General features: G+C 38.2%; 2 protein-coding genes across 2 annotated transcripts in view; one reads left to right on the top strand and one right to left on the bottom strand.

The window, feature by feature from the left end:
- LOC126008810 (protein CutA homolog) overlaps positions 1 to 16,555 on the top strand; it is a 484,819-nt gene that overhangs the window by 247,176 nt on the left and 221,088 nt on the right. The window lies entirely within an intron of this gene.
- LOC126009380 (complement C5-like) overlaps positions 5,054 to 16,555 on the bottom strand; it is a 131,102-nt gene continuing 119,600 nt past the window's right edge. Inside the window, exons 4-8 of the mRNA XM_049773787.1 lie at positions 14,828 to 15,037; positions 14,571 to 14,720; positions 6,241 to 6,370; positions 5,219 to 5,280; positions 5,054 to 5,128 (exon numbers count right to left, since the gene is read on the bottom strand). Coding sequence (XP_049629744.1) covers positions 5,054 to 5,128; positions 5,219 to 5,280; positions 6,241 to 6,370; positions 14,571 to 14,720; positions 14,828 to 15,037 — 627 coding nt within the window. The remainder of the gene's footprint in view (positions 5,129 to 5,218; positions 5,281 to 6,240; positions 6,371 to 14,570; positions 14,721 to 14,827; positions 15,038 to 16,555) is intronic.

The raw sequence follows: 16,555 nt of genomic DNA, 5'->3' as shown, positions 1-16,555 counted from the left end.
ACAGATATTTTTGTTCTGTTTCTCACAGTCTTCTATACAGAATTTGTTTTATAACAAAAACTGTCACACATTTTTGATAAAAGATTAACAATAAATGAAAGAAAAATGTAAGGTTAGATATAAGAAATACTAAAAAATATGCTTAAGATACCCAAATTAGTTGCCTGAAATGATTCCCAAAAAATGTTCTAAAGACAATACAACAACAGATCACTGAGAGGCTGGAGCTCGTAAAGCACTTGATTTATATATGGCCAACTTAGGTTCAACTCTAGATATTCAATATGATCCTCAGCCCACCAGGAGTGATCTCTCTTATTTATTTGGTTTTCAGGCCACATCTGGCAGTGCTCATGTTTTACTCCTGATTTTGTGCTAAGAGATCATCATGGTGAATAGTACAATTGAACTCAGGTTGACTGCATACACAGCAAACACTCTACCATTGTACTATTGCTCTGGTCCCAGAAGGGCTCTCTGAGCACAGAGCCAATAGTAATCTCCAAGTACACCAAGTGTGGCTCAAATATCAAGAAGAAGAAAATTTCAAATAAATCTTGAGCTTTTTTTTTAAGGAAAAACATGATTGACAAGCCCTTAGCTAGATCACTGAAGAAGAAAAAGGATAAAATAACCCCCTAAAAATAGAATTAGAAATGAAAGGGATATCATAGATTAGAAAACAGAGAACTACAAAGGATCCTATGACTACTAAAAGTCACATCAGTAAGGTATAGAACCTAGGAGAAACAGGTCTAAGAGTCAAACATCTCAATACTGGATCAGAAAGAAGAGAAACTTTAACATATTAAATACCTAATAAGTTAATGGTAATACTGGGACTTAGTGCTGTACAAACTGGTGTACTGTCTACCACCTATTGCCACTAACTATTCTGCCTTTTTTAAATATAATTTTTATTTTTTATCATATTGGCTTACATATCTTTCACAGTAGTATTTTAGGTACATATTAACATTGAATCAAGGGAATTTCTATCACCAAATTTGTCCTTTTTCCACCCCCGTTCCCATCCCATTTCCCCCACCCTCATCCCCCGGGCTGCTAGAGTAAGTGGTCCACTCTGTGTCTAGCCTACTACATAGTGGTCATATATCTGTTTGGACTGGTACCCTCCCTTATTTCCCCCTCTATTTGAGAGGCAAAACTAGATAGTTCAAGTTATGTGGTTTTGTTTGAAGAAGAGAAAATCAATAAAGTGGGGTAGAAATCAAATAAGCTGAAAATGGGTCCTTCTAGAGACTCTCAACCTCAGTTTGAGAGAGGACAGGAAAAAAGGAATTGAAATACCACAACAATAAAAAAAAGAAATATCAAATAAATACTCAATGAGCACTACAGCACTGAAGGCAAGCACCACATCATTGCCTCAGTCCTGAAATAGAACCATGTCAGAGCGCAAAAAGAAAGAGAAATATATAATAACATAAAATAAAATTGGAGACATCCACTTCAATATTTGCACCAAAACAAAGAAGTCCCAAAAACAAAAATAAAAAAATAAATAGATAAAAAAGATTATTTGTGCCTTTTTTCCCCCTGTATAGGCATAATACATATTGGGGGCATTAGAGAGGGAACTCCCTTGGCCTAGGAGATGTAGAGTTTCTCCATCCTTAAGTATAGTGTCATGGGATTGACTGTAGACTCCTTGTCTGTTCATTTACTCTCCCCTCGTTGCTTTTGTGGTGTATGGAAGACTTCTGCTTCGTCATAGGCTATAAAATCAGATCTCTGTAACTAGAGATCTTGGTAGCTGCACAGGTCAAGGAATGGAGCTTATGATGAAGTCTTTCTTTGTGGTTCTAGGAGTCTGTTTCTTCCGTGTTGATTTAATCTGTCTTCTGTAGTTGGTGGTCATGGTCATTGTGTTGCTTCTAGGATGGAGTCTGTTATGTTTCTAGGAGACCTGCTCAGTTGCGATTGTCTCAGTCAGATCTCTGGAATTAGAGATCTTGTTTGTTGTACAGATCGTAAACCAAAACCTAGGCTAAAGCTTTTTTATTGGTCTCAGGATGCATACTGTCCAGTCATGGTTGTAACAACCAATCATCTGTAGATAGCGATCTTGGCTTTTGCACAGATCAGAGGGTGACATGTCTTCTGATTTTGTCTTATCGTTGTCTGGTGAGGTAGAACAACCTGCTCTTAGATCAAGTTGTTCCCATTTCTTCATTGTCAGCATATCATTTTAGAACTGGCACATGTTGGTGTCAGAGCAGTATTAAGGGTGCCCTGGAGGGAATTTGGTTCATGGAGCTGTTGTAGAAAACTGTGTCATTTTCATGTCTGGGATCCAGGAGTCAAGGCTGGACGGTCGGTGTCTAATTCCCTCGGGTCTAAGCTGGGTCCACATGACATATGTTCAAGGTGGGAGATGACCCTATGTTGTAAAAATGTAAGAGGTCTTATCCCTAGTAGATAAGAGCTTGCTTTTATACGTGATATTTCCCCCCCCCCCCCTTTTTTTAGTATGCCTTTGCAGGAATAAGTGGTGCTACATTATATTGCTGGTGCATTTGGGGGTGGAAAAAGAAGAAAACAGAAACAGGAGAAGAAATAAAAATATATATGCTCATATATATATATATATATATAAAGAAAAAAGATTATTTAAAAATTAAGTAAAAAAGTAATTAAAGGAACAAAGTAATGCAGGAAATTACCTTACATTTGGGGAAAAACAGGTTAAGAGGTAGTGTTATATAGGTCTTATACTTGTGATGAAAGTATAGGCTTCCCCGTGTGTTTTGAGATTTTCTTGTGGGGTGTGGGTTCCAGGGCGCCTTTTCATCCCTGACCCTGGGCTTCTTGAGATTTAGAAAAAAATTGCTGCAGGGAGGTCTTGGGTAGAGTTCTTGCAGTGGGGATCCTTTTGGATCTAAGTCTAGTATAATCTGCCTTTTGTAGCTGAATTGCAAGAGTTTATGTCCCATCTTTTCTGTATTCAACCAGGTTTGGAAGAACTTTATTCTATTCAGACAAACTTTGCTAAAAACGTCTTCCTGCCTGAGAATTTTGTACACCTACCTGTAATTCCTCCTATTATTTTTATCATGCGGCCATTGTTTGACCTCAGTTGATTTGCCAAGTTACAGCACATAGAAAAAGCATGAAAGTAACAGGGGCCAATCGTAATTCAGGCAGCTCTTTCCCAGAAGCTCTCCTCTCTTTCATAAACTCCATCGAAGCAGCATTGCTGTATTATCTTGTTTTTGAATATGGATGCTGAGATAAAAATATAATTCGTTTCAGTCTAGTACAGATTCAAAGGCCTGAGACTTGAGTTAGAGATTGGGTCCAGCTTCCCCTCTTGTTATATTCCCATACCCCTTAACCTCCCACCTGTCACATTTTTTTCTTGTGTGAATGAAGACCAACCCTAGCTGAAATAGCTTCTTGGGGTAAATTTTTTCCTTACAAGGCAATTGTTCTATTTCAATTTCTGGAAAAATTTTCCTGATTTCTGAACTCAAATATAATTCAAATTACTAGTATCCCTGGAGCAAATTTATTTGTGCAGGAAAGTTCCATTCTCAACTGCTGGATATTTGAAGACAGTCATCACGACTGCCCAAGTATCACTCTTTCTTTGGTATACACATTATTAAATATTTTTTATTTGAAGTTTTTTGTTTTATTTGAAGTTGTTTGTAAAGGGTAAGACTGGTTTCAAAATCCCCAGACAATCCTTCTCTTCTGTGCATTCTTTTAGCAGAGGCAGCAAAGCTTCAGTGAGCTTAAGTGGTTGCACATAGAGCAAATGGATTTATTGAGGTTGCCTGTTCTGAATCAGGCTTAGAGCCTTGGAGGTACAATGAAGGGAAAGGCCTCTCTTTCCCGGATCAGAAGCTCTGCCCCAGTGCTTCTGATTCTCCAAACTTGACGGGATGGGGAAATTTTTCAAGACTCACTTTACTATCATAAATTGATAAGAATACTTTTGTTTGTTTCTTTGTTTGGGCCACACCTGGTAGTGCTCAGAGATTACTCCTAGTTCTGCATCAGGAATTTCTCCTGGTGGCTCTGGAGGAACCTGGAGGTCAGGGGTCAAACCTGGGCTGGCTGTATGCAAAGCAATTATTATTGCTTTGGCCCCTAATTGTTTTGAATTCTGTCAAAGTAATAGTGTACCTTTGAGAAGAGGATTATAAAGAGCAAAATATTTGTTCTATTATTTTACTGTATTCCTTCTGAGCTGAGTTCCTCCTGAGTTAAGTGCTTAACATGTATGATCTCATATAAATCTTTGAACTTTGCAAAAAAGAGGGAAATTGTTCCCTTTTGGCAAAAAAACAAAAACAAAAAAACCCCAAAAACCTGAGGTTTAGAAAGGTTAAGTAAAGTAGTGAAGGCCACATAGGGTAAATTGAAGGCAACATTCAATGAGGAACACAGCATTTTGTTCCTGTATGATCCCTTCTAAGGGTGCTGTTTTTGGGCAAGACCCTCTGAAATGGTGGGAGGACCATATCAATATCATCATCACAACTACATCAAAACAGTATCCAGAACTCAGCGAATACTAAAACGTTTCTTCCTGTTTTTAAAATGTAAGCAATATATGCAATTTGGTTCTTCCAGATAAACCTTTTCAACAAACTAATCATATACCAAAGAGCAATAGTGTCGAGTAAAACTACTTGCCCTGTGCACAAGCTTCTGCTGTCAATTTGCTCTGGATTTAAATATTGGCCCTTCCCATTCACAGTCTGATTTCACTGTATGTTGATGCATTGTGTGCTTTTTAGTCATCATCATTCACTTCTCTCTGTATTTTGTGTCTTCATTTGGAAAGTAGGAATGATAATAGTAACTTCAGAATTAATGTATGTGCTCCAAGAGAAACTTATGAGAATTTTCACCAAGCCTGCCCCACAGAAAATGCTGTATTAGTTACTTTCATTTTATTCAATGTATTAAATTCTCACAAAAGCTGTGCATTTTGGGAGAGTACAATACAAGAGGTAATGAAGATGGATTTTGTTATAACTGCAGACAATGCACATGTCAGAGACCTGTTTCTTTTACATCAAGACTTTATAAGTAAGCCTTGGGTGACTAAGTCCATGGAGAGCCAAAACACAGAACCCCAAATCCTTTCCACCTGTTTTACAACAATGAGCTAAGAGAGAAAATGTCACATGTGTTGGTCTAGACATCATAATTTAGGAAAATAAAATAAAAGCCCGAGTACCTTTTTTTTTATTTCTACTTCCAAGTTTCTTTTTGATCTGAGAGTTTTTCTAAAAGATCCATCTATTAAAAAAAAGTTTATGGCTTAGAATAAATACTTTTAAATAAGCACTCAAAATGGTCATAGATTTGAGGCAGTGGAGAATTGTCACTGGATTAGTGGTAATGCTTTATACCACAGTCCTTGAGTTAGAGTCCCAGCAGTACCTGATGCTTCTGATCAATTCCTGGTGTATCTTTGGAGGCCTCCAAGCAACTTAGTTTATTTAAATCTGTTTTAAGCATGACAATCATATGTGACAGCCTTGGAACTATTTTCCTTATCCCTGTGTATTAGTTTTTGTTTATGAGAAGTCAAAAAATAAGTTAAAAAATAGGTCCTATGCCTGATCCTAGTTGATTTAAGTCTTGATAATTTGCCTCTATGTTGTCATGAACAATATGAGGTAAATTTGTTTGTGTCTACATGGAAGCAGTCTGTGGTGGTGGGGTAGCAAATTGGGGTAAAAGATAACTGGCAAAGGGAAGGTCACACTGGTGGTGAGATTGGTGTTGTTTGAACATTTAATATATAAAATGACTGTATTATGAACAAGTTGCAAAATGACAATGCTGTAAGTTTAAAATGTCCTAGTAAAGTAACAATTTAGTGAAAAAACATTGTGCTCAAGCATGTATTTGGAGATATGGGTGAATGGTCAGAAAAATCTGGGTATTCCAGTAAATATTAGATTAGAGATTTAGAAATAGTTTGGGTGAGTCAGAATATATCCTGCATACACAGAGCCTCAAGTTCAAATATGATCCCAAGAAGTGCATATTCTGTTTTATCTGAGGAGGCCCCTAAGCACTGCCTGATGTGGCATTACTGATTTTACAAACCACCAGCTACAACCCATATGGTCCCCAGCACCACCGAAGTCTATCATTGAACCATCGAGTGTCCTGGGCCCTCTTATCATTGTTTGGGAACTTCCCTCCATACAAAAACCCCTCAGGCTCCTAGAAAGCTGAATGAGTTACCGTCTTGTGGGGAGTACTCTGCAGGCATGTTGGTAAGAACAGTGAGTCCCGTGGAGGAGAGCCCTTCGGCATTATTCCTGCCACCGCCTGTTCCGCAGTCCTGGTCATGTTTCTGAGCAGACTGGAGGATCTGTTCAGAGAAGAAATCATGTCCCGCCCAATTTCCCAAGAACCAACACTCGTGACCATTATAGGGAATACCTAGATTGGGTAAATCTATAAAATGATACCCTCCAATGAAAGATTCTCCAATTTTTTAATTATTTCCTTAGTTTTCTCATTACTTAAGAGACTTTACTCCCCAAATCATTGTGAGTCTTCAAAGGCTGCACCCATGCCTGGGATGTGTCCTGTTGAATAAATACTTTTTACTATAATCCATACTATCTTGTCCTTGAATTTTTTTCCTGACAAAGATAAAAAAAAACACAAGTTCAACAAGGATATGGCTCTGTCTCCCTTCATCCCTGTGACACTGTCACACTCTCAAGATATTCCTTTCTACACAGAAGTTCCAGGCTTGATCAACATCATGACACTTCTCTAGTACCACTGGGAATAACAATAAGAACCACCAAACTATATCCTAATAACTGCCAGGTGAGGCCCAAAAGTCATCCCCATTTTTTTTGAGCCACACACTATGATGGTCAGGGGTTATTCCTGGCTGTGTGATCAGAAATCGGTCCTGGTTTGAGGGTCTATATGGGAAGCCAGAGATAGAACCGAGCTTCATTTTGGGTCAACTGCATGCAAGGCAAACACCCTACTTCTATGTTACCACTCTGCCCCTTTTAAAATAAATTTAATTTGTTGCCATCCCCATTTATTAAAGAAAAAAATAAATGGATTTCTCTCATTCCTTCCATTTTCTTTTGTGTGTTCTTTTGCTTTGGGGCCACACCCAAAGCAGGGGTTACCCTGGATTTCTGTACTCAGAAATCCCTTTTGACAGGCTCAGGGGAACCATATGCAATGCCTAGGATCACAATCGGTCAGCTGCATGCAAAACAGATTCCCTATGGGCTGTATTATTATTGTTAAGGCAGCCCTCATCCTTCCACTTTTTCCTGGTGACCTTTAGCTTTCCACAGGGAGCCCTCTATTTCATTTCTACCCATGAGAGAAGAAAAAGGGGTATGGTTCAATGAGTATTTTTAATAAAAATATTGATTCTTTATCAAAGTTAGTGACAATGATTGAGTGAAATTTTTAATTGTCAGTAGGAGGAGTTCTGTGTCTGGAAAGGCAGGAAGGGAAAATTGGAAAATGGCCAGTTTCAGCTACAGTCATAGCCATGTACACTGCCTTCCACGGCTCCTTTTTCTACTGTCCTTTATCTCTGTCATATAGATTTAATATGATTAACCTATCACCTATCAGAACCTCAGGATTTACAGGACTGCATCTCCTTTGACATAAGCTAAACTTTTAATTTAATACATAAATGTAAGAGGTACTTTGTCTCAAATCAATAATATCAGAGCTTATTCTTATAAAAGCTTACAAAAGCCTTAAAGACTAGGATGGTGTCACAAATAACTTAAAGGTAGATGGTTTGAAAAGAGTTACTTTGAGGGGTTTCTGAGCATCAGCAAATTACATTTTAGTATACTCCCGATTAAGCAAGACTTTATCATTTCTGTTGCACATAAAGCACATAAATACAAAAAATAAATTGTAGAATAAATTGGTTGGATATATAATCTTGACAGATATAGATAGACAGATAGAATGACATATAGATAGATGGATTAGATAGATAAGAAAAAAGGTCACTCAACTGAACAGTTTCACTTAATTATGTCATTACTATGAATCGACAAAGTTATCAATATTCCTGTTTTAGTTTCCTTCATCAACAGAACTCCTCTTGCATTCAAAACATTTACAATGTTTGGAACTATTTGGAAACATTTAAAAATTGAAATTCTAGCCCAGGAATGTTGCGAACTTTTTTTTTTTTTGGTCACTCCTACTCTGCGCGCAGGACATCACTCCTAGTAGGCTCAGGGGACCATATGGATGCCAGGATTTGAACTGGAGTCAGTCCTTTGTTGACCACATGCAAGGCAAATGCATTACTGCTGTGCTATCACTCCGGCCCCTGTTATGAACTTTTAATAAGATCATAGATGTGAAAGGTGGATTAGGCCATACACAGACTGATTCCTGCTGGTTTTTGCTGGGTGTCAGAAGTGCACAGAAGCCATCTTGGGCCATGCTGTTCACAGTTGCCTGAGATCGGATTTCATCAATGTTCCTGCCAGTGGTTTTGCCTGCTGAAGAGGTGGGTCGGGCCATACACAAACTGATTCCTGCCAGTTTCTACTGGGTGTCAGAGGCGCTCGGCGGTCATCTTGGGCCTTGCTGTTCCCAGCAGCCTGAGATTGGATTTCTTCAGCATCCTTACTAGCGGACTTGCCAATGAATACCACCACAACACGTAGAAAAACCCACAATACAAGTGTAACAATGGGGTAACAACACAGGCCAATAGCAGTTAATGAAAATGAAGACGGCAATCTGAAGACCTCAAAATGGCCAACCACCTAGTTAGTCTCTCAGATATGGAATATAGAGAAGAAATATGGATGATGTTCACAGAACTCGAAGAAAGTATAGAAAAGAACACTAATAATAAAGAGAATATGAAGATAGAAATCAGAAAACTCCACTGAAATATCATGTCAAATAACAGGTCTGAAAAACTCAGTAGAAAAATTGAATGACAAAATGGATTAGCTCTCCAGCAGGGTAACAGCAGCTGAAGATAAAATTAGTGTTCTGGAAGATGAGATGCATAACAACTCCATCCAGCAGAAGAGACTGGAAAAAAGCCTTAAAACAAATGATCAGACAATGGAAAAATTACTCAAAGAATGTGAATAGATGAAAATAGAAGTCTTTGATAAGCTCAACAGAAACAACTTAAGAATCATTGGAGTCCCAGAGGCCCAGGAAGAAAATCTCCAGGAAGAATCAACTGTCAAGAACATCATTAAAGAGATAAAGAATACACGTGACCAAATTCTGCATGCCTGAAGAGTACCAACTAAAAGAGACACCAGGAAAAACACCCCGAGACACATCCTAGTCACAATGAAGAATCCCACAGACAGAGACAGAATACTGAAAGCAGTAAGATCAAAAAGGGAAATTATGTTCAAGGGAACATCCTTGAGATTTACAGAAGACCTGTCACAAGAAACACTCAAGGCAAGAAGGCAGTGGTGGGACATAGGGACAAAACTCAATGAAATAAATGCTTCGCCTAGAATACTGCACCCAAGAAAACTCACTTTCAGGTTTGAAGGAAGTATACATGGCTTCACAGATAAACAACAGCTCAGAAACTTTACAGACTCAAAACCAGCCTTAAAAGAAAACCTGAAAGATCTACTTTAAGACAAGACTGACGAATAGACACATCAAACTTTGACACAAAGATGGCACTAAATCCCATGACAATTCTTTCTCTCTATGTCAATGGACTAAATGCACAAGTTAAGAGACACAGAGTGGCTAAATGGATCAAAAAATTCAATCCAACCTTCTGCTGCCTACAAGAAACACACCTAAATAGTCAGAACAAACAGACTCAAAATAAAAGGCTGAAGAAAAATCATCCAAGCAAACAACACCCATAAAAAAGCTGGATATCAGATGATGCAAACTTTATACTCAGAAAAGTTGTAAGGGACAAAGATAGGCATTCTGTATTAATCAAGAAATATGTACAGCAGGAAGAAATCACTCTCCTAAACATATATGCACCAAATGAGGGGCCAGCAAAATATTTAATACAATTGTTGACAAATCTGAAAAATAATATCAATAACAGCACAATAATTGTGGGAGACCTCAACACGGCTTTGTCAACATTAGATAGGTCAACCAGACTGAAACCCAAAAAGAATATACTAGATCTGAAAAGAGAAATGGAAGAAAGAGGCCTAGTAGATATACATAGGACACTCCAACCCCAGAAACCTGGATACACGTTCTTCTCCAAAGTACATGAGTTATTCTCCAGGATAGACTTCATGCTGGCACATAAAACATACCTCCATAATATCAAGAGGGTAGAAATTTTGCAGGCTACCTTCGCTGACTACAAGGCTCTGAAATTATATGTGATTTCCAAAGGGACACAGAAGAAAAACTTTAACAGTTGAAAATTAAACAGCCCAATATTGAACAACCAGTGAGTCCAAGATAAAAATCAAAGAGGAAATCAAAACTTTCCTGGAAACAAATGACAATAAAGACACAAACTATCAGAACTTATGGGAAACAGCAAAAGCGGTACTGAGAGGAAAATTTATAGCTTTGCAAGCACACATCAGGAAGGAAAAAGGGGCCTACTTGAATAGCTTAATGACACAGCTCACATAATTAGAAAGTGCTCAACAAAAGAACCCAAAAATAGGGAGACAGAACAAAATAACAAAGCCAAGAGCAGAAATCAACGAAGTGGAAACCCAAAAAACCCAAAACCCAACCCCCCCCAGGAACCCCCCCCAAATCCAAAATATCAATGAAAGCAGAAGTTGATTCTTCGGGAAAAAAAAATAAGATTGATAGACCACTGGCAAAACTAACAGAGAAAGAGAGAGAGAGAAACTTGATAACGCGTATTAGGAATGAAAAAGAGGGGATCACTACCGATATTGCAGAGATCCAGTGGGTAATCAGAAACTACTTCGAGAAACTCTATGCCACTAAAAATGAGAACCTGGAAGAAATGGATACATTCTTGGACTCTTATAACCTTCCACGGTTGAATGAAGAGAATATAACATATATTAACACCCCCATCACTATTGAGAAAATTAAGACAGTAATCAAATGTCTGCCCAAAAACAAAAGCCCAGGCCCAGATGAATTCACTAATAAATTCTTTCAAACCTTTCAAGAGGAACTACTACCAATCCTGGCAAGATTCTTTCATGAAATCAAAAAAATAGGAATACTTCCAAATAGTTTTTTTGAAGCCAATATCACCTCGATACCTAAACTAGACAAAGATGCTAACAAAAAAGAAAATTACAGACCATATCCCTGATGAACACAGATGCAAAGATCCTCAACAAAATCAAGGCAAATAGGATTCAATGCCTCATTAAGAAGATCATCCACTACAATCAAGTAGGTTTCATCCCAGGAATGCAAGTATGGCTTAACATCTGTAAACCTATCAATATAAAACACAACATCAATAACAAGAAAAATAAAAATCACATGATCATATCAATAGATGCAGAGAAAGCATTTGATAAGGTCCAACACCCATTCTTGATCAAAACTCTCAGCAAGATGGGAATGAAAGGAACCTTTCTTAATATAGTTAAGGCCATCTACCACAAGTCAATGGCAAATATTATTCTCAATGGACAAAAACTAAAAGCCTTTCCTCTAGGGGCCGAAGAGATAGTAGGGTGGTAAGGTGTTTGCCTTTCATATAGAAGGACAGCGAATTGAATCCCGGCATCCCATATGGTCCCCTGTGCCTTCCAGGGGCGATTTCTGAGCATAGAGCCAGGAGTAACCCCTGAGCTGCTGGGTCTGACCCAAAAACCAACCAACCAACCAACCAACCAAAACAAAACAAAACAAAACAAAACAAAAGCCTTTCCTCTAAATTCTGACACAAGACAAGGTTGTCCTCTCTCACCACTCCTATTCAATATAGCACTTGGAAGTACTTGCTATAGCGATTAAGGCAAGAAAAAGATATCAAGGGAATCCAGGTAGGAAAGGAAGAAATCAAGCTCTCACTGTTTGCAGATGACATGTTACTCTACTTAGAAAACCCTAAAGAATATACCAAAAAGCTTCTAGAAACAATAGACTCATATAGCAAGGTGGCAGGCTACAAAATTAACACACAAAAATCAATGCCTTTTTTTTTTTATAAACCAATAATAACAAGGAAGAAATGGACATTAAGGAAACAACCCCATTCACATTAGCGCCACACAAACTCAAATATTTTGGAGTCAACTTGGCTGAAGATGTGAAGGACCTATACAAAGAAAACTATACAATTCTGCTTCAAGAAATAAGAGGACACACAGAAATGGAAACACATACCCTTCTCATGGATAGGCAGGATTAACATAATTAAAATGACAATACTCCCCAAAGCATTGTACAGATTTAATGCGATCCCTCTAAAGATACCTAAGACGTTCTTCAAAGAAATGGATGAAGCACTTTTGAAATTCATTTGGACAATAAACACCCTCAAATAGCTAAAGCAATCATTGGGAAAAAGAATATAGGAGGCATACCTTTCCCCAACTTTAAACTGTATTAAAAAACAATAGTTATCAAAACAGCATGTTATTGGAATAAAGACAGACCCTCAGATCAGTGGAATAGGCTTGAATACTCAGAGAATGTTCCCCAGACATATAATCACCTAATCTTTGATAAAGGAGCAAGCAATCCTAAATGGAGCAAAGAAAACCTCTTCAACAAGTGGTCTTGGCACAACTGGCTAGCGACTTGCAAATAATTGAACTTAGACCCCCAACTAACATCATGTATGAAGGTAGAATTCAAATGGATTAAAGACCTTGACATCAGACCTAATACCATAAGGTATATAGAACAACACGGAGGTATAACACTCCATGACATTGAGACTAAAGGCATCTTCAAGGAGAAAACAACACTTTCCAAACAAGTGAGAGCAGAGATTAACAGATGGGACTATATTAAGCTGAGAAGCTTCTGCACCTCAAAGGACATAGTGCCCATGATACAAGAGCCACTCACTGAGTGGGAGAAACTATTCACCCAATACCCATCAGATAAGGGACTAATATCCAAAATATACAAGTCACTTACTAATCCCATCAAGAAATTGGGGCCGGCGAGTTTGTGCTAGAGGTAAGGTGTCTGCCTTGCAAGTGCTAGCCAAGGAAGGACCACGGTTCTATCTCCCGGCATCCCATATGGTTCCCCCAAGCCAGGGGCAATTTCTGAGTGCTTAGCCAGGAGTAACCCCTGAGCATCAATTGGGTGTGACCTGAAAAATAAAAAAAAAGAAATGGGGAGAAGAAATGGACAGAAAATTTGATAAAGAAGAAATACAAATGGCCAAAAGGCATATGAAAAAATGCTCCACATCACTAATCATCCGGGAGATGCAAATCTCAACAACTATAAGGTACCAATTCACACCACAGAGATTGGCACACATCACAAAGAATGAAAACAAGCAGTGTTGACAGGGATGTGGAGAGAAAGGAACTCTTATTCACTGCTATGCTGTCTAGTCCAACCTTTATGGAGAGCAATATGGAGATTCCTCCAAAAACTGGAAATTGAGCTCCCATATGATCCAGCTATACCACTTCTAGGAATATACCTTAGGAACACAAAAATACAATACAAAAATCCCTTCCTTACATCTATATTATTTGCAGCACTATTTACTATAGAAAAACTCTGGAAACAAGCAAGATGCCCCTCAATAAATGAATGGCTAAAGAAACTGTGGTACATATACACAATAGAATATTATGCATCCATCAGAAGAGATGGTCATGAAATTTTCCTATACACGATGTACATGGAATCTATGATGATGAGTGAAATAAGTCAGAGTGATAAAGATGCAGAATGGTCTCACTCATCTATGGGTTTTAATAGAAATGAAAGACATTTTTGCAATAATTTTAAAAACGAAATAGAGGAGGGCTGGATGTTCCAGCTCACCTCATGAAGCTCACCACAAAGGGTGATGAGCTTAGATAGAGAAATAACTACATTGAGAACTATCCTAACAATGAGAATATATGAGGGAAATAGCCTGTGTAGAGTACAGGCATGGGTGATTTGGGGAGGTGGGAGACTTGGGATATTGGTGATGGGAATGCTGCACTGGTGATGGAGGGTGTTCTTTACATGACAGAAACCCAAACACTATCATGTTTGTAATCAAGGTGTTTAAATAAAGTATTATTAAAAAATCAAAAAAAGATCATAGATATTGGATTAGGGATTTGTGTCAAAGGCCTGGATTGTCTGTTTGAATACAAGAAATCCTGGTCATTCCCACTCTGCAACTTGTAGCAACACCAAACTACTAAGCTGGAAGTGGTCCTGAGTATTACTTAGAGCTCAGGATCACAAAAACACAAGAGTATAGTGTAAGAATGTGAGAACAAACTCATCAAGTGCTGGCTGCTGTCATTACTACCCTTCAATGTTGTTGAAAAGACAAACATAGTGTAACTGCATCTCTTTCCTTTACTTTTCACCTAACCAAGGTGGTCACTTGGCATCAAGTACCAGAAACCATTCACTTGACTTACTCTTTTCATGGAATTTTCTCTCCTTTCTTCAAAGTGATATGTAGCAAAGTCCACTGAGGACAAAGCCACCCATGCTTCGGACTGACTTTCCAAAGTCAGAGTGATACCATTGTGGAGAGAATGTAAATCTCTGATTGGAGACAGATGAATCTAAAAGGAGAGATAAAGAATGAGGTACAAATGGAATTGTTACATGTCAATTGAGACAATGTCAAGTAAACAGGAGAATTCAGGCTACAAGTGTATTTTCTGCTTACTTGGAGGGGGTTGCCACATTTTTCTTCGACATTTAGGCAGACAGAGTCAGACACCAATTCTGTCCTCTGATCTTCTCTGACAAAGAAGTAGACGAGGAGGCAGGCTGCAGGAGCCATGTGCTGAGTCACAAGAAGGCCCAGCGGTTGAGATGGGGAACCTGGAAGTTTCTTCATTGTACCAAAGTGTCTGATTTTTCCTCTAGATGAAATCTAAAAAACACACAGCAGTAAAGAAGCATTAGAGTGGGTTATAAACTAAGTTGATGGAAATAGGTAAAGAATTAGTCTCCTACTTTGCTTTTGGCATACATAAACCAACATATTCATTATGTTTGATTAAGGTTTTATCAAGCTCATTGAGAAGGTACAGAGAATGAGAGACATACATACCAACTGTTCATTAAAGTCAAAGAAGCCTTTTTCAATAGCAACCATAATATTGCCTATTTCAGTAACTGGCTTATATATTATCCATCATTAAAAGTAAGGCATTTCAGAATTGTTTGACTTCAAAGATTTTTCCTGAATATGAGAAATGAATCCTGAGCATGTTGATTCAAATTCAGGTCTTCTTCAATAAATCAAGCTCTTGACTTTGCTACTGTATACTTAAATAAAGAGAAATAATTTTGACCTTTCCATACTTTTATAGTATTGTAATCCCAGAGCTATACACATTTGGTTATGGTGTTTTCAGATGATACTTAAGTTCTAGTGTTTGCTGTCACTAGATTGTGTTGCACCAGACATCACACATTTTTGTTGGTGTCAGGGATCCAAAACAACAGTGCTACCAGGATCACCATCCATATTTGGGGAGCCTCAAAGCCATGTCTGCAAGGCAGATGTTCAAACATTGAGCCATTTCTTGGCCCCTCTAGTTGTGTCTCAGTCATGAATGTCTCCATTCTTGTGAATAAAGGGTCTCGACAAACCCTTGTCATCATGCTGAGATGATCATTGTAGAAGTTGAAAGACCTAAAGCAAAATTTCAACCCTTCCCTAAATAGTTATGACTTGATGGATACTGACCTCTCCACTTTGTCCCATGCTGCTACTAAATTCCAAGAGGTGCTGTGATACTCTTTCAGAAGGTGAAGGGGGGCATGTTCTTTTTATGACTGAAACCATCTATGATCATGGTTGCAATCATGGTGCTTAAATAAAGATATATTTTTTTATTTTCTTTTTTTAAAGATATTATTTAAAAAAAGATTGTAAAGTGCTGTGCAAATGAGTGGGTCCATTTATTCACTGAATATCATGGTTAGAGCTGCTTGTCTCAGTGAGGAATTAATTTAAAGACATTTGCACAAATTAAGGATTATGGTCTTTAGATGCAAGTTAAATATGTTTGATCTTACCAGGTAATTGTAGTGTGTAATCCTGTCAACATAAGGACTTTTAGGAGTGACAGTTATGCTTAGATGTTCTCCCACCAGCAGTCTCTTTTCACTGTCTGGCCCGCTGAAAGAAAGGAAACTTTGGCTCTGACCTGCATAGGCCACTGCTCTATAGTCTTTGCTGGCCTGATCTTCTGGAAGGTCTGGGTCACCCGTTCTGACCTAAGAAACATAGTGAGAAAATGTCAGGCACTAACCCTTTCAAAATCAATGAGAACCATGGCATGGGGAGCATTAGGAATCCACAATACTTTTCTGGCTTTAGTTAGAGTAAAGCTTTAGTTAGGTCTAATTCTAAGTGTTTAACAGCTATGAATGCATTCAA

Source organism: Suncus etruscus, chromosome 5 (assembly GCF_024139225.1).
Source record: "Suncus etruscus isolate mSunEtr1 chromosome 5, mSunEtr1.pri.cur, whole genome shotgun sequence".
In the NCBI taxonomy this organism is placed as follows: Eukaryota; Metazoa; Chordata; class Mammalia; order Eulipotyphla; family Soricidae; genus Suncus; species Suncus etruscus.
Note: the sequence above shows the minus strand (reverse complement) of the source record. Positions and strands in the feature narration are given on the sequence as shown.